This window comes from Anser brachyrhynchus (assembly GCF_964034855.1).
Source record: "Anser brachyrhynchus genome assembly, chromosome: 28".
In the NCBI taxonomy this organism is placed as follows: Eukaryota; Metazoa; Chordata; class Aves; order Anseriformes; family Anatidae; genus Anser; species Anser brachyrhynchus.
This window is the reverse complement of record NC_137721.1, coordinates 886,787-907,978: the sequence shown is the minus strand read 5'-3', so window position 1 is coordinate 907,978 and position 21,192 is coordinate 886,787. Positions and strand designations below refer to the sequence as shown.

At 54.7% G+C, this 21,192-nt stretch overlaps 2 protein-coding genes across 4 annotated transcripts in view; one reads left to right on the top strand and one right to left on the bottom strand.

Moving 5' to 3' along the window:
• Window positions 1–110: 110 nt before the first annotated feature.
• Window positions 111–6,840, top strand: CERS2 (ceramide synthase 2). Of its 3 annotated transcripts, none has more exons than XM_080569952.1 (11): window positions 111–246; window positions 2,377–2,550; window positions 3,242–3,359; window positions 3,471–3,589; window positions 3,795–3,852; window positions 3,937–3,987; window positions 4,251–4,343; window positions 4,563–4,691; window positions 4,775–4,881; window positions 4,991–5,144; window positions 5,482–6,840. In XM_080569952.1, the coding sequence occupies exons 2-11, from the start codon at window positions 2,378–2,380 to the stop codon at window positions 5,608–5,610; spliced, it is 1,131 nt and encodes a 376-aa protein (XP_080426078.1). In that variant the 5' UTR covers window positions 111–246; window position 2,377; the 3' UTR covers window positions 5,611–6,840. The 3 variants fall into 3 exon arrangements, with proteins under 3 accessions (XP_080426078.1, XP_080426077.1, XP_080426079.1); XM_080569951.1 differs by lacking the exon at window positions 111–246 and adding an exon at window positions 1,293–1,509; XM_080569953.1 differs by lacking the exon at window positions 111–246 and adding an exon at window positions 1,669–1,800.
• Window positions 6,841–7,607: 767 nt separating this feature from the next.
• Window positions 7,608–21,192, bottom strand: part of SETDB1 (SET domain bifurcated histone lysine methyltransferase 1) — a 17,041-nt gene continuing 3,456 nt past the window's right edge. The window contains 15 exon segments of the mRNA XM_080569930.1: window positions 7,608–8,473; window positions 9,098–9,186; window positions 9,999–10,210; window positions 10,708–10,870; window positions 11,517–11,691; window positions 11,972–12,000; window positions 12,658–13,283; window positions 14,197–14,366; window positions 14,711–14,827; window positions 15,381–15,983; window positions 16,698–16,856; window positions 19,379–19,517; window positions 19,871–20,000; window positions 20,885–21,077; window positions 21,079–21,120. Of these exon segments, the coding sequence (XP_080426056.1) occupies window positions 8,356–8,473; window positions 9,098–9,186; window positions 9,999–10,210; window positions 10,708–10,870; window positions 11,517–11,691; window positions 11,972–12,000; window positions 12,658–13,283; window positions 14,197–14,366; window positions 14,711–14,827; window positions 15,381–15,983; window positions 16,698–16,856; window positions 19,379–19,517; window positions 19,871–20,000; window positions 20,885–21,077; window positions 21,079–21,120 (2,965 nt within the window). The 3' untranslated portion in view covers window positions 7,608–8,355.

The following is a 21,192-nucleotide window of genomic DNA, read 5'->3' as shown; positions in this document are numbered from 1 at the left end:
GCCCCAGGCCCCGCCCCCCTTCCCGCCAGGCCCCGCCCCCTGCCCAGGCCCCGCCCCCGCTCCGCCGCCCGGCGCTGGATTGCTCCCGCCTGGCGCCCGGCCCCGCCCCGCCCCGCGGGCTCCGCTCCCCTGCGGGCCGTCCGTCGGCGTTGGCGGTGACGTCACTCCCGCCCGCTGCCTGGCGCGGGGCGCGCGGGGGGGCGGCGGCAGCGCGAGGCGGCGGCGGCGGCTCCGGGCGGCGGCGGCGTGAGTGGGGCCGGGGGGGGGGGCGGGGGGGGGCGGGGGGGAGCCGGGCCCCGCCGCGACGGGCGCGGGGCGGCCGCCGTCGGGGCTCCGCGGGGGGAGAACCGGGCCCGGGCCCGGCCTCGCGGCGGCGGGGACCTGCACCGGGCCGAGCTCGGGCCCTGCGGCGCCGGAGCGGCCCCGGCCCCGCTGCGGGAGGCTGCGACCGGGGGGCAAAGCCGGGGGCGGGCAGGCGGGCCGGGACCGGGCCGGGCCGGCCTCGCGTTCCTCCTTTCCGCCCGAATCTCGCCATTTTTGCAGCCCCGGGGCGGGGCCGGGCGGGGGCAGAGACCCGGGCGGGTACCGGGCTGGGGCCAGCCCCGGGCCCCGCCGGGCCCAGCAGCGCCGCGGGACCCCCCCGGGGCTGGAAAGCAGCGGGAGAGCCCCGGGTGAAGGGGGGGGTGCGGCCCGGTTCCCCCTCCGGTACCGGGGCTCCCAGCCCCAGCTGGGGGACCGAGCGGCCCCCGGGGTTGATCACCGGCCCCCGGGGCTCCGGCGCCCTCCGAGCCGGGGCAGCCGGGGGCCGGCCGTGCCCGGGGCACCGCTGCGGCCTCCCCTGACTCCCCCGCCCCGGGGTCTCGTGGCTCGGGACCGGCCCCGCTCGGCCCGCGGGGTCCCGCCGGCCGCGTTCGCGGCGTTCCCGGCCCCCAGCCCCGGCCCCGCGGGCGCTGCCCGGCCCGTTACGTGCAGCCCGCTGCCGCCCGGCCTTATCGGCGGCCTCGCCCGGCCGAGCGCCGCTTGCGAAACGGGCCCGGCGCTTCCTCTTCCCCGGGGGGGGGGGCGGGGGGGGGCCCGCTCGGCCCTCCCCGAAAGCCCCGCTCGGAACCGGGGCCCCCGGGGCTGGGAACGGGAGCGCCGCGGCCTCGTGCCCGGCGGGCGGGCGTCGGCGCGGGGAAGGAGAACCCCGGGGCCGCGTCCCGGCGCCGTCGGGGGGCCGCGGCTTTGCTTCGCCAGGCACGAAGGCGCCCGTTGTGCCCCGGGCAAATCCCTCCCTAACCCCGCGCGTCCGGGGGGCGCCGAGCCGCCGGCGTCCGCCCGCTCCCGCCCCGCGGCGCTGAGCGCTCCGGGCCGCGCGTTTCCCCCCCGCGCCTCCCGGCAGCCGGGGACCGAGCGCGGGGGGCGAGCGCGGGGCCGGAGCCGGAGCCGGGCCGGGGGAGGCGCCGCCAGCGCGAGGATCGTCCGTCCTCAGCCAGGCCGCTCCGTGCTGGGGCCGCGCGCGTCCCCCTGGTGCGTTCCCCGCTGACGCTGCAGGAGCCGGGCCGGGGATCGATGTTGGGACCGGGGGCGAGGTTCCTCCCTGCAGCCTGCGCCAGGATCCGTCCCGCTGCTCGGAGGCAGGAGCCCGCCTCGGTTAATGATCACCCGCTGACCTCTCCGGCGCACGGAGCAAAGTCCCTCTGCCGGAGCCGAGCGCCCGGCCACCCTGGGGTGCAGGGAGACCCTCGCTGCCCCATGGACCCCAGCCCCGGGCGGCTTCACGGGGGGCTTGTGGCTGCTGGGAGCCGAGGTGAAGGCCAGGTGGGGCCAGCTCCCGCTGCACTAGGCAGAGGGGTGTCCCCGTTCGCACCCTGCCCGCACCCCGCGGGATGTGTTCCCATCCTCGGCCCTGCTTCTCTGGGCCGTGCTCCGCTTGCCCGGGGGAGGCGCAGAGGGCAGCGGTGCTGGGGTCCAGCCCTTAGGCACCAGGGATCCTGTTCTGGGCACCACTGAGCGCTGCTTCTCCTTTCAGGCCCGCGGCACTTCCCCCAGTGCCAACCACAGAGCGGTTTTGCTGCCTGAGCCGTGTCTGTGCTAGGGGGGTTCCCCAGAATGGGCCCTGCTCCTGCTCTGGGCGTGGGGTTGATCCTTTTGGGGCTGCCTGTGGACCCGGATGGGTTCTGCGGCGTGGGGCCGAGGTGCAGACTTGCCGTGCACCCAGCTCTGAGCCCGGCTGTCCCCAGCCCCGCACCCAGCTGGCTGGGACCAGCCCTAGGGCCAAGCTGTCCCTTCCTGCCCCGGTGGCTGGTGGGAGGGGACGTCCTTCATGGCCATGTGCTTCTGGGGCACAGGGAAGGTGCCGTCTTCATCGTTTCCTTTTCTTTTTTCTCCCCACAGCATGTTTCAGACCTTGTACAGCTATTTCTGGTGGGAACGGCTCTGGCTCCCGGCAAATCTCACCTGGGCCGACCTGGAGGATCGCGATGGGCGAGTGTACGCCAAAGCCTCTGACCTCTACATCACCATCCCCTTGGCCTTCCTCTTCCTCATCGTCCGGCACCTCTTTGAGACGTGAGTGCTCCCTCCCCGGGTTCCCTGGCCTAGCCATACCTGTACCCCTGGGGATGGGCACGCAGCTGGGGATGTGCTGCGGTGCCTTAGCTGGGGGAGAAGCAGGGCAAACACCTGGAGCTGGCACCCTGTCCTCAGCCCTGGTGGGGAACGAACCTGGGAGTCCTGAGAGCTGGCAGCAGCACCCTGCAGGCTGGAAGCTCTGTCCACAGGCTGCCGCTAGTCCCCAGCATAGATTTGGGCCCCAGGATCTGCCCCTGGTGGCCCTGCACAAGCGTGGCTTTGTGCATCCTCTGCTGCCCTTATCACGGCACAGTCGGCTGCAGGCCCCAGCATTTAAGGAGCGATTTGTTGGGCAAACAATGGCAAGCTGAGGCTGGGAACAGACGGGGCTTTGTTGGAAGGGTAGGAGAAGGGGGCGGATACAGCCGTGCCTCTTTGTGCTGCGCCTGGGAGGGGGGCAGCACCTAGTCCAAAGGTGTTCCCCAGCCCTGAGGTGAGGGAGGGAGCTGGGGGATACCCCCTGGTAAAGCCTGCCCTGGACAAGCTGCCTGCAGCAAGGCCAGGAAGCAGTGGGATGGGGAAACTGAGGCATGGAGTAGCTGTGGGTCCCTGGGTGGCTTTGATGGGGCTGCGTCAGCCATGTGTCACAGAAGTGGGGACACCTTGTGTGCCCCTGCTCCTTCCTCAGTTATGTGGCCACCCCACTGGCTGGGCTGCTGAACGTCAAGGAGAAGATCAGGTTAAAAGCCACCCCCAATGCCGTGCTGGAGAAGTTCTATGCTGCCACCACCAAACACCCCAAGCAGGTGAGGTGGGGGGGGGGGGGGGGGGCGCTGAAATGGGCTCTGTGGCTGGGGGAAGGCAAGCGGCAGAGCAGGGGCATCGTGGCGTGATGTTGACATCTCTGCTGCCATTAGGCCGATGTGGAAATGCTCTCCAAGAAGAGCGGCTGCACAGTGCGGCAGGTGGAACGCTGGTTTCGGCGCCGCCGCAATCAGGACCGGCCCAGCCTGCTCAAGAAGTTCAGGGAGGCCAGGTGAGACCACGCGCTCATCCCCGCAGTCACCATCACCCTTTGGGCTGGCCACCGGGGACTGCCATGTCCCTGGGGTGCATGGGGCTGTGGGGGCTCACTTGGCTGGGAGCTGCCCTGGGAGGGTGGGATATGGGGCCGGTGGGTCCATCCTTGTCCCTCCCTCGCCCCGGTGCCCGTCTGAGGACCATCTGCTTCCTTTTTCCAGTTGGCGATTCACGTTTTACCTTATTGCTTTCATTGCTGGCATGGCTGTCATAGTGGATGTAAGTACTGGCCTCTCCTGCACCTGGCCCCGTTGGCCCCCCAGCCTCCACCTAACACCTCTCTCTCTGTCTCTCCTCCCACAGAAGCCCTGGTTCTATGATCTCCGGGAGGTGTGGAAAGGATACCCCATCCAGGTGAGCACCTGTCCCCATCCCGCAGCCCTTCCTGCCTTCAGGGGCTGCCTGGCTGATTAGAGGCAGGGATCAGGGTGCCCGGGTTGTGGGATGGTCTCTGGCACCCGTGTGGGTCTGCCTGATGCCCACAGAGGGGGAGTGAACCCCTGGCATTGCACAGAGCACCTCTGGCAGCCACGTGTGTTGGCTGATGCCTGTGGAGGGGAGATTGAACCCCCTGGAATACAGGGAAGATCCCCTGCAACCTGTCCCTTGTCTTTCAGAGCATGCTGCCCTCCCAGTACTGGTACTACATGATCGAGCTCTCCTTCTACTGGTCCCTGCTCTTCAGCATTGCTTCTGATGTCAAGCGCAAGGTGGGCTGCGGGGCTCTCTGGGGCCAGGCCACTTGCGGGGCTGGCAGATGTGGGGTTGTCTTGGCAGGGCTTTCTCCATGTTTGTAGTGGACATTGGAGACCAGACCAGCTGTCTGGGGGGATCTTGGAGGGGGTCTTGGAGTCAAGAGGCATGTCAGGGAGCTGGGGGTTGGAGCTGGGTCAGTGTAACCGTCCTCCCTCCCCCTTTCCTGGGCGCAGGACTTCAAAGAGCAGATCATCCACCACGTTGCCACCATCATCCTCATCAGCTTCTCCTGGTTTGCCAACTACATCCGCGCAGGAACGCTCATCATGGCCCTGCACGACTCTTCCGACTACTTGCTGGAGGTACGTCCCCAGCCCCACCACCGCAGGCATGGCCGTGGCCACCTCCTGTGTCCCCTCCCTGCCTCTCACCCTGTGCCCTTCAGTCTGCCAAGATGTTCAACTATGCTGGCTGGAGGAACACGTGCAACAACATCTTCATCGTCTTCGCTGCTGTCTTCATTGTCACCCGCCTGGTTATCCTGCCCTTTTGGTGAGCGTTGTTGCTGGTGAAGGTGTGGGGAAACTGAGGCATGGGATGGGAATACCCACAGGGTGTGGGAGGCCAGTCCCTGCCGTAACAGAGCTAATTCTTCTGCCAGGATCATGCACTGCACAGTGGTTTATCCACTGGATCTCTACCCCGCCTTCTTCGGCTACTACTTCTTCAACTTCATGATGGCGGTGCTGCAGTCGCTGCATATCTTCTGGGCCTACCTCATCATCCGCATGGCCCAGAAGTTCATAACTGGAAAGGCAAGACAGGGGTCTGGGGGTGGCCTGCAGCCCTCATCCTGCAGGGAGGTGCTGCTGCAGGGGCTGGATCTGCGCCTGTCTTGTGCAGCTTGGGACGAAGGGAATGGCGTGGGTCTGCCCCGGGTAAAAGGTGGAGGCTGTGGGTTGCATTATTGGATTTGGACCCCAAACCGGGAAGCTGAAAGGCTTCCCAAGTCCTGTTACGTCCTTGTTGGAGAATAATTGGGGTGGAGAGAAAACTGGAGTGGTTGGGATTGGGGAAACTGAGGCACGGCAGGAAAATGTTGCCCTGGCCCTGCTGCTGCTGACTGATCTGCCCACTTCTCTCCCCCCACAGGTGGTGGAAGATGAGAGGAGTGACCGCGAAGAGACAGACAACTCGGAGGAGGAGGAGGAGGTGGCGAAGAATGGGCCCCTGTCCAACGGCCACCCGGTCCTCAACAACAATCACCGCAAAAATGACTGAGCACCCTCGCCCCGTGTCTGCACAGGCAGGGGCGGCTGGGGGCCCTGCCGGAGGCCAAACCCGTGAGATGTCAAATCCCATCATGCCACCCTCACGTAGCACCAGGGGCCCCGTCCCCTTCATCCTCTCCCCTCCCTGGTCCGGCAGAGCAAACGGGGACCCTGGAGAGCCCATCTCGGCCTCCAGCTCCCTCCGTCGCCTCCTCCGGAGGGGCTGCAGCTCTGGGGGTGGCAGCGGTCGCTGCTTCTCCGTGTCACACTCACCCTCGATTCCCTTTCTGCCTTTTACCTGCTGCCTTAATCTGCCGTGGTGCCCCGGGGCAGGCAGAGTGCAGACAGCTCCCTCTCCAGCTGCCAGCACCCCTCGGGGATGGCTCCTTCCCTCCCTGCAGCCCTGCGGAGCGGCTGTTGCTGGAGAGCCCAGCTCCAGCCCTGTGCAGAACCCGAGCCCTGCCCCGCGTTAGTCCCCGATTTCTGACCATCCCCCTCGCTGGAGGGGAGCGTGTTCTGCAGTTGGCGTTTGTGCCTCTTCCCGGTGTGCAGCTGGGCCAGCTCTGCCTTCAGGGATGGGTTTGGGCTCTGTGGGAGAGGTTCTTGCCCTGGCGCCAACCCCGTGAGAACCGTTTGGAAAAGCCCCTTCCCTGGCCTGTGCCTGGCTTTGTTGCTGGCACCAAGCAAGGGAGGAGCGAGATCAAGCTGGGGGGGTTGGTGGAGAAGTGGGCACAGACCCTGCTCTGCCGCCCTCGGCGATCTCTGAGGAAGGAGCAGATGAAGTAGTCCTGGGTATTTCAGTGGCTGAATTGTTAGACAACACTATGGAGCGCTCGGGAAGGAAGCCGTAGGATTTAGTCACTACTAGTGTCTCGCAGAGGATTTTAATCCGCTCATTTCTCTTCTGTAAATGGGTTTCACTTGCAGAGTCTGTCCCTCTCTGTGGCCTCTCCTGGTCCCTTCCCCAGCTGTAACAGGACAAATTTGTGATTGATTTTTGTTTCTATTTATTTGGAAGATGGAAGGAGCCAGTCCTGGCTCTGCCTCACGCATCCACGTGTCTGCTGGGCGCAGTGCTGGATGCAGCAAGACCTCCCAGCACGGAGGGGTGGGGGAAAAGGACCATTAACCAACATCAGACCAAAATACATTTTTGTTTTTTTTTTAAGAAAAAAAGAAAAAAAGTTAAATATATTAAAAGTTAAAAACTAATAAACATCGGTTTAAAAAAAAAAAAAAAGGCCTGGGAAGCATCTGTGGCTGGAAAGGCAAGCCCAGTCCGGGGGGTGGGCATGTAGGTTTGAAGGCAATGCCTCAAGCTTGATCCCTTTAGCTTTCAGTAGGGCAGTGCTAAAACTGGGCAGAACTGAAGAGTTCTTTTTTTTGGGGGGTTGGTTTTTCTTTTTTTTTTTTTTTTCCCGCTGCTCTGAAAGTTGTCCCCAGCTTCAGAACCAGCTTGGTGCTTGGGCTGGTGCTGCTTCAGCGGACTGCTGCCCTGCGTGGGAGCCCTGGCCCCACGGTGCGGAGCGGCTGCCTGCGTTGCCCCCATCAGGAGCACAAAGCTGCTATTCAACGGGCCTGTAATGCTGGGACTGACCTCACAGAGGCCCCAGAAAGCTGCCTTTTTTTTTTTTTTAATTTTTGAGTTAGGGCTCTGGCCCTCTTCCTGCTGCTCCACTGCTTCTCCAGGTTGGTTTTGCGCTACAAACTGAATTTGATTTGTAAAATCTGCCACTTTTAGCCAGTTGACATTATTGAATGACATTATTGAGCATGACATTATTGAACCTCAGACACGCCCTTCCCTCCTCCTCCCTACCCCAGCCACTAACACCTAAAATTGTACCACAGTAGTTGGAGAAAACAGAGTCCAGTAGTGGTGTCTGTGCCGCAGGCAGCTGTCCTGTCCTCCCTGACTGCCAGCACCAGCTTCACCCTAGCTTCTCTTCATGACACAGAGCGAAGTGGCCAAAAAGAAAAGAAAGCTGGGGGTGAAGTTGAGCCAAATTTTAGTAGAAAAACACACTTTATTGCTTTTCAACAATAATACAATTTTTTACAACAGCTAGGAGCTGATAAGAGATGCTTTTTTCCACCCAACTTCACTTGCATTGCTATACCCCCAGCTTGGTCCATTCTTACATGGCTTAGCCTCACCACTGTCCCCTCCCAGTCCGCTCCTAAGGCTGCAGCGACAGCAACAGCCCCATCCCAACGATGAAGTGCTTCCCTCGAGTCTCTAAGAAGTATTTCCTGCTGGAAACACTTGACTAGCAGCACCATCAGCACAGGCTGGAGCTGCCCGGAGGTTTCTGTCTTAAATTCAGTAGAGCTAGAAGAGAGCAGTAACAGCTGCTTGTGTGACAGCTAAGGACCTCCACCAGCTGTCTTACATCACAGCTCAGCAAACGCCCTTTTCTGTGGTGTCGAGACAAATCAGTCTGGTGTAGGGCTAATGTAGCCCAGGGGACACAGTAGAGCCAAAGCTCCCAGCATCAGGTAGCTGGCTTGGGTGTTACCCCTACTGCAGCCATTCCGGGTGCATTACACCAGGTTCTGGTTCTGGTCTGCGTTCAGCTGATGATCCAATTTTCAAGTGAACAGGAGAACTCAAAGCCATGGTACTCAGCTTTGTAACAGTTACCAGTAAACAACCACCACCCTTCTCTGCTCAGAAGAAACAGTACTTTACCCTCACAAAGGGAAAGCTAGGACCAGGCCAGCAGCCAAGAGCACTTGGGGTGCACCGGTGGGCTCAGAGCAGCCGCCCACGGCACTCAATAGCCCCGCAACAGCACAGCAGCTCTTTGCCTTCTACACTGCCCACTTCATAGTTGTAGTCCCATGTCAGCTCTGTGCCAGCTCGTATCCTCCTGGAAAGAATCAACAAACAAGTAAGTGCACAAGGAGGACAGGCTGGGGGAATAGGCTGTTCCAAACAGGAGGACCTCCTGCTAGCAGAGAGCAAAGCTTACATACAGCTTCTCCGGCCAGGGCAGTCCAGCTTTACCCAGGGCAAGAGTGAAGCAGCCAGCAGAGCTGCATTTGGCTCCAGAGTGAACAAGGGACAAAGTTCCCTGATAAATCACTCCCATGGGGCTTCACTGAGGGGAGCTCATGCTTGTGGCGCCAGAGAGGCACACAGCAGGGGTTCACCCCTGCCCGGTGCTGCCTGTGAGGTGGCGGCTCATCCTGCTGCTGTTGGTGACTCAAACACCCCAGGCAGCCAACTACTCCGTGCTCACCTCTCCCCTTTGGAAAGGCCCCAAACTGATGCAAACCACACCAGAATCTATCACAGGAAGAGAAGTCCTCACCCGACTCATCTCCAAGCCCATTCTCCCTGCTCAGGCTGGTATGAAACCAGGGCAGTGGTTACCAGGAGGAAACAGCCCACACTGGTCACGCAGCCCCAGCCAAGGGGCTGGATTCAACCAAGGCCCGCAAATTGTCAGTGGGCACTGTCCACCCGCCCTTCCCCAAGCGCTCTGACTTACTTGCTAGCAAAGAAGGCGACCCAGGGGAAGCGGAGGTCATGTGTGTCCACAAAAACATTCTGCACGAAGAGGTTTGGGCTGCAGCTATGCTGCAAAGGGACCAGAGACAAACACTAAGCAAGTTCCTGTGTCAGGAGGGATGCAGACCAGCCAGCGATAAATATAACCCTTTATAAACAAGCAGCATTCCTGATTTGACTGCTGTGTTCAGTGAAATCCTGATGAGACAGGGCACGCTCCTTCCCCTGCCTGCATGACTAGGGATGAGTCATTAGATCCAAGTAGGCAAAGGTAACGGTCATTGGAAGGACTGACTTGGCCATCCCACTTACCACACGTCATTGGGCTGGAACAGACTCCCCTGTTTCGCTCTGGGGGTGGGGAATCATCCTGTTAGCCCTGCTCTTTTCTCTTTTTGTTTATCTACTCCTGGGCAGGAAGAGGCCCGCTAAAAGCACAGGTTACCTCAGGTATGTCCCTTTCTCTTCTCAGATGCCAAGGGTGCTAAGAAAACCAGAGACATTCCCTCTTCATCCCCTATTTTCAGGGCTTCCATTGCCACCTTGAAGCAAGGGGCAAACAGGTTTGTCTGCTATCCACAGTTCATCCAGGAACGGAGTGAAACCACTGTACTGGAGCAGCAGGGTTAGTTTCACCCCAAATACATCCAAAATCTTGCCCAAATCAGCAACAATCATCCACTTGTACCCTTCGAGGAGGGGCCGGGGTGGCCAGGAGGTGGCTCAGCTCCTAACCAGCATCACACCACACAGTAGCAACCCAACACAACAGAGACTGGCAGGGACAACAAACCAAGGTTTAGGGTGGTTATCCAAGGTCAGATTAATTCAAATCCCACTCAAACAGCGCTCCCACAGAGCTGCTGAGGGCTGTGACTCACATTCAGGTAACGGCCCAGGTTCCCCTCCAGTTTGGCATCGATGATATAACAAGACTCCTCTCCATCGTAGAACTGCCGCGTGGTTCTGCGGACAGGTACGCTCTCACCCTTGTCGGCCACTGCCATGTTGGTTGACTTGATGGCAATCCCATGAGTAGATTTCAGGGCAAAACCTCGGGTGGATTTCACTGCCACCTGCCTCTTAACAGGACCTGCCACAACAGAGGAGCAAAGGCTGCCACTTCCTCTCTCCACCTCTCAAATGAGGAACCCCACAGTAGTGTTGCCAACCCAAGGTGCTCTGCTCTCACAAAGGGGTGATAAGCCTCTTAGAGATGCAGCTCCAATCTAAAACACAACCTTGGAATGGCTCCTGGAAATCTCCCAGCTCTCCACCCAACCCAGGAGAGACGGGAAACCCACCATAAAAAGCATCACACAGTTGCTTTCTCTTATATATTCACTATTATGTAGAACTCGAAGACTGGCTTTTGCAGAGTTGTAGCACAAGCAGGGCACTGGGAAGCTTCCTGCCTTGGCTGTACCACTTAGCTCAGAGGCGTCTGGAGCAGGACATGAAATACAGCTGCTATGCCCTGCCAATGGGGGCAGCAACTATCAACCCTTCCCGGTGGTTTCTCGCCAGTATTTCTTGCTACACCTCTCATTTCTCAGTGTTCCGCACCCAGTGCGGTAAAGGTATCCTCACCTGAGCCGGAGGGGTTTTTCTTGTCATCCCCTTCTTCTTCCTCAGAGCCTGACGAAATGGTCTGGATGTCATCGCTGTCATTGGTGGTGCCCTGGGCCTGCCCGGCCGCTGTCTGCCCGTTCTCCCCCTCGCTGTCTGTGCTGCTTGACAGGGTCAGCACATCCTGCAAAAAGGCATTAGCATCTCGTGAGTGTAGCCTGGGTAGGGGAGAGCATTGGCCCAATGCTTTCCAAATGACATTCAAGGCTCCTTTTTCTCTAAAAAGTATTTTACTCTTTTACTCCATACTCTAGGAAGCCCTTTTGCAAACACACGTGGACACTGAGCCACAAGGGGACAGAAACCCCACCTCACAGGCCAATCTGCAGTGGGGCTTCAGGGGGCTTCTTAGTCCTGTGGCACCAGCGCAGAGATGAGTCCTCTTTGGCCCATCAGGTGCTCTGGGTTTTGCAGGGAAGGGAGAATAACCCCAAAACAAAGGCCAGCGATGACTATCCCCCCAACAGATGGCTTCCTAACCCCAGCTCCTCTGAGCAATAGATCCCTGGGGTGCTGGGCATGCAAACCAAGGTGCTACATCCCATTCTAACATGAAGACCAAACACAAAAACTCTCCTAATTTTTGGGCTTTCAGAACCAAGAGAGATCCACACTGTCTGAAGGAAGTCAGAATTCTCCAAGAAATCACAACTAGGAACCAAAGGCCCTGCTCCGGTACTCAGCTGGGAACAAAAGCAGCATACACAAAACCCTGAAGTTCGAGGCTTTCACCAAATCAGTTTGGGACTATAAGGCAGAACCAGGCTCACCCCTTGTAGCCCATGTCTGAAGCTTGAAGGGTCAGCGCTTACTTCTGTGGTGGGCTGCAGGGGGACAGAGTGTCGTCGGCTCTGCAGCAGGGCTGTTTTGCTCGTCGGTCTCCGGATTCCTTCTAGTTTGGGAGGGCTCGGGTTGTAGCCATACATCCTTCCCAAGTCGCTTAGCCTATGAGGTGAGGAGAAGAGCAGGTCATACTTCTGTCTCCACCAGGCTTGTCTGCAAGCCAGGCAGAGACCCAGCAGCTGAAAAAAGCAGAGCTGGGAGAGACCATCATCTCCAAGTGTTTAAATTTGCCAGTGCACGCCAGGGCACAGCCCAGGCCGTCCCAGCCTCTCAGCTCCCTCTGGCAATGGCAGTAATAGAGTAGAACCCTAGAATTGCAGCAATTCATTCAGAGGGAAATTTGGAAATAAGAAGCAGGAAAATATGATTTAAGAAACCTTACCCAGGAAATTTGCTTGAATCTTCAGGTTCCTGCACAAGAGACAAACACAGAAGATTAAGATTTCTCCTTTTTGGAGCATTCTTCAACCCTTCTGGGGATATGCTTGCAAAATATCAGCCTGGGTGTCCCTACTGCTCAGAGCGACACCCAGTCCTTGGGGTGCTCCAGAAGAGCCAAGTTATCATTGTAGGTCCCCCGTCCTTAACACCCCATTGGTGGGGCTCTGGGTCCCCTTCTCCAGAGCAAGAGGATGGACAGAGACCACCTCCGTCTCCACACTGTCCCCAGCCCTGACTGAGCTCACCCCACACCAGCTCAGGCAGCCAGGCAGGGGCTGTGGTGGTTCCCTTTCTCGGGACTGCACACCCTCTGCCTAGGCACGCAGCACCCTGGGGCAGGAGTGGTGCTGAGCTGGGGCAAGCTCAGCCCAGCTCATGCCGAGTTACTTGTTCACAGTCTCTGTACCACCACGTGCCCAAGGAAGGGAAAGGGCACCTCCACATCCCCCATGGTGGCAAAAGCCAAGTAAATAGGGCAAGGGGACACACATCAAACAGCACCACAGTCGACCTAGTTGTGCTGAAAAGCCATGCAAGCAAGAGCACAGTTAAGGCACATCTGTGTCTTAGTTTCCACATCCATGCTTGCAAAGCAGGCTGCAATACGCATATTCCAGTCCCACAAACCTTCCTTACATCTTTCTTCAGTGCCTTTGACTCTCCATCCACATCGCCCAGGACAGGAGCAGATGCTTTCTCTCTCTCAACAGGGAGATCTGTTTTGCAGGCCTTGACTTCACCACCCTCACTCATCTTGAAGGAGGAGGCACTGTCATTATCCTGGAAGCCATCGGACATGCTGTTGGAGCTTAGCCACGAGGCTACTTTGTTTTTGGAGGTCTCCTCCGACACTGGCAGCTTACAGGAGGCAGCTACTGCGATCTCATCGTGGCTGATTTGCCGGGTGAGCCCCGAGTCCTTGGAGGCTGTCTCCGACAGCCCGTTCTCTTTCTGGCCACGTGTCTGCCGTCGTGTCGCATAGCTGCGCCATACCGAGCTGGTGCTGAAGTCCTCATCCTTGCAGAAGTTGTCATCAGAGCTGTCCTCATTGGACTCCTCCTGCTCCTCAGTGCCTGTGTTTTCCTCCTCTTCTTCCTTGAGGTCAACTCCACTGCTGTCAGATGAGCATTTTGCATCACTCTCGTAGCCCTCCTTGAAGTTCTCCACACTCTCAATGTGATCCAGGTTTGCAAAATATTCATCACCCATCTCTAATCCCTCTTTGTCAGCAAAGTCATCTGTGAGAATTTTCCCTGGCAGTGGTAAATAAAAAGCAAACTGAGTTTTCCACAGATTATATTCCTACCCCACCCATTTTGTCCTCTCCAAGGGCTCAGTGATGAACAAACGGGACTGATAGCACCTTATTCCAAAGCTGGGCTGAGAAAGGAAAACATATTATCCTAATACTTGAGGTAATAAAAATCTGAAGCACATGGCTGACCTGAAGTGGACCCTTGTTAACACACAGGCTTCCAGCAATGAAATCTCTGAACAGCAATTCAAACATGGTGACTGCCTTTTTCTCTGAAGGCTTTGGACTGGAGGTGAGGGTGTAGCACAGAAACAATATTAAGGGCAAGAAAACAAAACGCAGGAAGTCAGGCAATACACATGGTTAGTTTCTTTCCAGAGTTAATGCAACCATGCTGTGCAACTTCTGCATTTTATTGGTTGTGCCCATGTCTCAGGGACTGGTTCAATGTAAACAGGAAGCAGGTATATGTTGATTCACCCTCAGTGCACAGAGACAGCTCTGGGGATCTGATCACTTCTCTTGACACTGGCGCTGCAGCCATACCAGTTTCTGCAGCATTTTGTTTCAGAGTTGGGCAAGGTAAGGGCATCAAAATGCTGCAAATTCAGCATCTAAGTTTTTACCTTCCTGTTTCTTTAACAAGCACAGGAAGAGCTTCACACCCATTCTAATGGGTTTTGCATTTTGAGATAAACAAAGCATACATCTCAGGCCTGACACAAACCGGACACAACCAGGTCTTTTCAGTACTTATTTTTTCCCTCCTGTTAAGCAACACAAACTAGTTTCGTATCTGCATACATATGACCACCTGGAAGAACACTGGCTCAGCAAAGGCTTTTCACTCACGGCAGCTGTTTCAAACCTAAGAGGTTTCTAACTCCTTGTTCAGCGGGGTGAGATCCTACCTGCATAGATGCAGACAAAAGAGCCTTTAGCAATATCATCAAGGCAACGAATGCCCCAGCCTTTGTTCTGAGTCTTGAATAACTGTAGCCGGACTTGGAGCCCATGTTGGACCAAGCGATTGGTGCACATGTTAATGTTGCACTTGCATCTCTTGTTACACTCATAAACCCTGAAAGAAAGAGAACAGTGAAACCTTTCTCTGGGACCTTAATCATCTTCCCTGAGAAAGACATATCCCAAGATTTGACGCTGTGCCAGGAACGACGCAAAGGGACCTGCAACAGCAGTGACTTAAAGCTCAGCAGAGTAGGGAGACTGTGAGACTGCAGTTGCCAGATACTGCAGCAATGCATAGACACCCTAGGCCACACGTTAACAGATGAATCAAGAACAGAGAGGCAGGTTTTCAGTATCTGCACTTAGCTTCAGGAAATACTGCCTCTTGATAGCATCAGCGGCCAAGTTTCTGGGGCTGGTATTCGTGAGGAGAAGAGATCGCACAGCTCTACTCACCCTGTTGGGAGGCATTCTTCCAGCCTTTTGTGCTGGTATCCTGAATTGGGGTTGATCTGCCCACCCGGAGTGCAGCCAGTTGCTTGGACTGTCAGCTGGTGACAAGCACATTTTGATCTAGAGACAGACACAGAAAAACCCACCCAGGCCCCAGAGGTTAGTTTTACACACCGATTTTGCAGGAATTAAAAAAAAAAAAAAAAAGTTGCATCTTTCTGCATGTATATACACAGAGTTGAGCGCCCAGGACTTGACCAGGAGTAAAACCTGTGGCCCACCAGGGCTGCATGGGCTTAAAGTCCACTGCAGGTCCACCTTGGACAGCCCCTGAGGAAGAACTTCTGCTCAGCACAACTTTAAAACAGCAGAATCAAATGCTGCATCACACAGCAGAGATCAGAAGCATAAATGCTGTAAAAGAAAAGACTACACAAACAGAGCACATTGAGAGCTCGCTTTGCCACAATGGGACAAGAAGGTACGCTGATATTCATCACACATAGCTAAGGTTAATTGGGAGGCTGACGACATCAATAATCTTTCCGAAGGTCACACCAAACGCTGCAGTTTGTTCAGCTGAGCCAGGAAAGGGTTGTTATCAGGGCAGGCAGCACAGTCCAGGTGCTGGCCCCCACCCACCAGGCCCAGCAGCAAACAAGGAGCCACCTACTTGTCTCTGCAGCCGTCTTTGCAGTCACAGCCCACGAGGAACTCCCAGCTGGTGTTGATGTACACCCCTTTGCCTGGGATGCGCTCTTTGCTGTAGGCCACCTGTGGTGGCGGGGTGTTATCAATCTCATTGACACAAGACAGTGGCACATCCTCCCTTCCCTTGGTAATGTCTGCAATGTAGTAGTAGGGTTTGTAGGGCTGGAACTTGCGATCTACCAGCACATATGGGTCCAAGCAGAACATCTCCAGGAAAAGGAAGTCACAGTCTGTCTCAAAAAGGTAGCGCTCAATTTCCTGCATGGTTCGCAGGCACAGCCCGCACGGTGTCTTGTAGATGACATGGAAGCCCATCTTGCGGTTAACCCGTCTGCGGGCTGTCATCCGCCTGAAGTCGTAGAGCAGCGGGATGAGCAGGGGATTCTTGCTGCGGTACTGATCGCTGCGGATGGGACGGACGCGGGACAGGCAGGTGTAGCTGCAGACATGCGGCAGGTAGAATAGTTTCTCCAGCGGGGCTCGGTAAGAGGGCTCATTGGGCACACGGTCCATCATGCCGTGGAAGGTCTGTGCTGTGCCAGCGCCTGCCTGGCCACTTGAGAACCTGTTACATTAAAAGGAACAACCTGAGTAACCGCAGCTTAAGGAAGAGCAGTGCTTGCTCCTAAATCTGCAAATGGATTTTAGACACTTAATTCCTAACAAAGCAGCTGCTAGTTATGCACTGGGACACCTCACTGGCTTTCCTACCTGGTTCAATTAGACACAAGCTCCAGCATTCCCTTACAGTAAGGCAGCGCATGCCCCAAAGGGATGGTTACCAGCCACGGTGAACACACACACAAAAAAAACAGAACTAAGGAAGCAGGAACAAGCCAGCTGTGATCTCAGAACAAGGATCAATGGCTTCTGTACTGTGACAAAGCCACCACTGTGGAAAAGCCACCTGCAGATATAGATTAATACTGGCTCCACGCTCAAGCCCCAGAAAGCTTGTGGAAACAGGAGTCATTCAAAAACAAGCAGGTCAAAGCCTTTGGCCAGGGCCCTGCTGGGGTAATTGCTGGCCAGTGCTGAGAACAGACCCTCCAAGCTCAAGTCAATGACAAAATGTACCAAACGGCTGTCTGGGAGGGAAAATAAGGTAAGACGACAACAAATGCTCAGGACCAGACAATCTGGCAAAGGTTTCAGTCCATACCAAAAGACAGACCTGCACGAAAAGAAACAAGCCCCAAATGTGTATCAGCACCCCCAAACTCTCAGAAGGACCCAGGGATTCTGCTGCGTGTACCACGTGTGAACAAGCTTTGTTTACCGATGTTGCTGGGATGCGCCGGTCCTTCCGGCAGGAGGTGTATCACTTAGAACAGGTGAAGAAGGTGAAGACTGCCCAGAGCCCACAGAGCCAGGACGGAAGGAAGTGCTTTTCTTGGCCACTTGCTTTCTCGACTGGGCCAGCTGACTGTCAGAGCATCTGCACAAGGGAAGAAGAGAGGTGATTTGCAAGGTGCATACGTTCATACAACTGGTAGGATTCAGACAGGCAGGAGCAGCCAAAATAATCCTCACCCACTGAGGTTAACAGTGCCCAGCCAAAAGAAACTGAACAGGTTCTTCCTAACAACTGTGGAAATTAGCACACTTCCGATTACATGTGCTGTTTGCAATCCCACAATAATTCCAACCAAATGTCAGAATTCAGCCACTTTTAAAAGTGACTTCTGCTGTAAAGCTATTTATTTGAAAGTGAGGCATGAGGGTGAGAGGGAATGTAACGAGCACATCCAAGGCCTTCACTTCAGGAAGCTGGACAAACCAAGGCATGAAGAAACCCCTGCAACAGCAGAAATGACTTTACAGAGGCTCAGTCAGTGCTACAGTACTGAGCAGTGGGAGGAACAAGAAGTACAGAAGGGTTTTTTGTCCCTAACAAGCACCGAGATAAGACTGTACAAGGGAATGTAATAATATCACTGACAAAAGGGCTATGAGGGGCTCCCAAACACCTCTGCAGCCCAATACACAATATCAGGACAGTGGGAGTGATCTGGAAGACAGCAGTCCTCACACTCAGAGAAAACAACAGTGGAAATCTTCAGTCCATTTATACTGATAAAACAAAAGCCACCCCAAGCAAGGCACTCGTTTTTCCACAGGTGGAAAAACGCAGTTATGTTATCAGGGCATAAAAGGAAGAGAGAGTAAGAGCAGGAAGGGGTGACAACTTCAGCAAACATCTGCCTTACAAACAAGGTGTTAAACACACATTTAGAAACTCAAGAGCAAGAGAAAGATGCTTCTGTCAACAGGCTTTAGACAGCCAGAAATGGCTGACACTGGCAGCTCCCTGGCACTGTAAAAGAGCCTGAAGAGAGGGAAGAGAACCAGGCCTTCCTCAGAGTAAACAAAACACTGGAGCAAAGAAATCAATCTCTCAGTTTTAATAACCTAAAACCAATGTTTAATTAACCCAAAAGTATCCTTCAAGACAGTAGTATGCTGCCTTCCTTCAGTGGTGTTAAAAAAAAAAAAGTTGTCTTTGAAGCAGTTCAATACTTAGTGACAGGGTGGGGAAATGGCTGTAGTGTCTGCTTGTATTAAATCTGAAAACAAGATCCTAAAGTCAAAGCCACTGTGGGGAGAGAAAAAAAGTGTTTCTTGTAACCACTGCAAGGACTGTTAAACGGAAAAGGAGATTTGTCAGTCAGCAAGACTGCAGGATGGCAGATCCCAGCAGTACAACTTTATTGTCTTCATGTTGTGCTTTTGCACATCCTTCCTACACCCTCGACAGGGTGCCTTAGTGTTAGGGTGACAGCACAGCTCTTCTTCCGTTCACAGGTGGAGCCCTAGACTGAAGGTCTAGGAGCCAGCATTGCATTCCTCATGCTGGAGCAGACCTCCTTTGGCTCTGGGCCTCTCTTCTTGGTTATGAAAGAGATGAAGAACAGGACTGTGGCTTCAATTCTCAAGTCTAGGTCAGAACAGAACAGGAGGAGCACTTCCTAGTTAGTCCCCACATCCAGGGGCAGAATGAGTCATATTGCACTGGTATTTGGAGAGGAATCCAATTCTGAGAATGGAGGCTGGGGGCACACAGGGTTTCTGACACGCTGCTACACCTAAAGAGCATCTGGTGAGTAAAACTTCACTTGCTGCACAGGTTCCTTACAGTTGGGGCATCTCCTTTCTCCCTTTTGCCCATGTAGCAAGGCACAGTCACGACAGAAAACATGCTGGCAGGGAGCCAGGCGTCCATAAATTCGGATGGGAAATCCACACTGGTGACAAAAATGAACTGGGACAGCATCTCTCTCCCCTACAAAGTTATTAAAGTCCCAGAGCACATGCTCAGGTACCCTGGTGTTCTCAAACATGCTCCCTTCGTCACAAGGCTGAGTTCCTCCTTCATCCAGGCCTCCTTCAGCACAAACCCGCACCTCTGAGAACATCCCACTTGGGCCCCTGGTGGGAGGAGGCATGTGTGTGACTTGGCCGTAGCTTAGTTTTATCTGGTTTGGTTCGCGACCACCAAGACCAACCACTGATCCTGAGTTCTCAGTGCCTTGTAAGTCATTGAGGTCTGTGAGCAGGTCAGTCCAAGTGGAGGAATGCAAGGCAGCCGGAGACCAGTGCCTGGACGTGACACGAGGGAGCAATTCAGATTTTCAGAAGAGAAGCAGCAAATGTTCTAACTTGGAAATACATTAAGTGCGAAGCTTTAGCCCTGGGTAAGAACAAGGCATTTGGCTCAGGGGGTGCTGGGCTGTCAGCCCTCCCGCCCCCAGTTAGTCATCCAGCAGCCCTTATCTACAGTTTTCCCCAGAAGCACAACTGAAAACAGTTCGTATAACCAGGAAACAAGTCTAGCCATGGAGGAAACCTGCACCTGAGGATTCCTCTACACAGAAAGGGTAGTGCCTGAAAGAGCTGAGCACAGGACACAAAACAAAAAGGAGGTAGTGGCGGAAGCAGACAAATGACTCAAGTACTTACTCCATCTCAGCATGCTGTGGAGAATTGGACCGTGCAGCCAGCGAAGCTGCCTGCATTTGCTCTAGGGGTTTGTACTGAGTACCGGCTCCGGTTAAATCTTGTGTATATTGTACTACAGGCCCTTTGCTCCGGACAGCACCTAGTGGGGAAGGAGAAAAAGCAAAGTATCAACGAGGAAAGTCTCTGCATCGAACAAAGTTTGTTGCACTAGTCGCAAAACATTGACTTAGTTCATGAAGGCAACCAAAACACAAGCATTTGCAATTAACAATGGGACACTGGCTGATCTCTGAGTCACACCCAGTCACCACAAACAGATTCTGGCCATTTCACACAACTGCAGTCTGCTTTTGCTACATCCTTATGCCAGTAGATAAAGCCCTTTGTAGATCTCAGACTCCAGGAGTTCTACTAAAAAAAAGCAAAACAATAAAATGCACAAAAAAGCCCACAATGCATTCATTCAAATTCCAGGATACACATTAAACATACCGACATTGGGACGAGTTCTTGCTTGTCCACTTTGCTTCTTTTCTTGGGTAGAGGCTGTGGAAGTTTTCATGCTAAACATGGGCTCGAGGCGTGTGGAACCCCGGTAAATCCACTCACAGCGTTTGTCATCCTGCAAAAAGGAGAAGGCAGCACCACTCACAGCACAGCAAGAGCTTCCTAGATGAAGGATATAAACCCAGGAGACAGCAGTGATGCTTTTAAAGTCAGCAGAACTGAATTGAGAGGAGACAAAGCATCAAACTGAAGGACCATGAAAGACCATGCAGCCAAGGCAGTAAATACTTCTTCATGTCCAGGGGAACACTGACTACAAACCCGCTTTTGCCTCCAGTCTAGAAAGAGGCCCTCCACCAAGACCTCAAACTTCACATGCAGCTCTCTTCTCAGTCCAAGAGCTGATCAGCAAGGCACTGTTGGAGGAATCAGACTACCCCAGGTGATACGCAAACTCCCCTGCATGAAAAGGAATCTGTTCTAGGACAGTGAGGTTGAAGTCTGAAAATACACATTTTTCTCAGCACCAGTGGCTATGCAGTTATTTCAGCAGAAAGGGACCCAAGTAGGCACAGAAAAGTATCTTTTTCTACAATTTGTAGAACTTGAGCAAGCAGAATATTGCAGATTCTGTTTCTTTCCTGCTTCTCAAACCAGCACTTGGACAGAACACATTGCTAGGAGCTTACATCAAGAAAGGACCAGGACAGAACATGTGCAGATGATAGGTTTTGTTTCTTATTCATCTGTTAATTGCAGTTTGCTCTTAAAGTTTTACACGCAAAATACTTTAAAGAGCTTTTGAAGTTTTCATCAAAGTCTCACCTTCACATCTATACACAGTAGAGATTAGCAGAGTAAGCAAAACACCTGCTTGGTCCAAAACTCTGTCTGACATTAGCAATGAAACTGGATTTGATCAGACCCACAGAGTCAGACCCCTCACTCAAATTTAAGCCCATCTTCCCCTTCTAACGGGGAGAGGAGAAATTGCCATACCAGGAAAAGGATTTTGACCAGGCTGCCATCCACTTCTTCCACTCTGGATTTCCACCAGGTCCCCTCCCATTCTGTTTTGATCAGCTGGCCATTCTTCAGCAGCACCATGGGACGGTTGGGGTAGGCTGTGATGTACTCCTCAATGAAATCACGACAAGAAACATCTTCTATGTCTTCCCAAGTCTTTTTAACTGTTCAGAAAGGGATGGACAGGAGAAAATGAAGATGATAAAAGACTTTTACAAAGAGGATCTTTGACTCTTTTTCAAAGAGATCCCGTACAGATTTTTACATAAGAACAACCAAGC

Coding starts and splice junctions, on each gene's coding strand:
- CERS2 (XM_080569952.1), top strand. CDS start 2,378: ATGTTTCAGACCTTGTACAGCTATTTCTGGTGGGAACGGCTCTGGCTC. Junction 2,551..3,241: donor GTCCGGCACCTCTTTGAGAC/GTGAGTGCTCCC, acceptor CTCCTTCCTCAG/TTATGTGGCCACCCCACTGG. Junction 3,988..4,250: donor GGAAAGGATACCCCATCCAG/GTGAGCACCTGT, acceptor CTTGTCTTTCAG/AGCATGCTGCCCTCCCAGTA.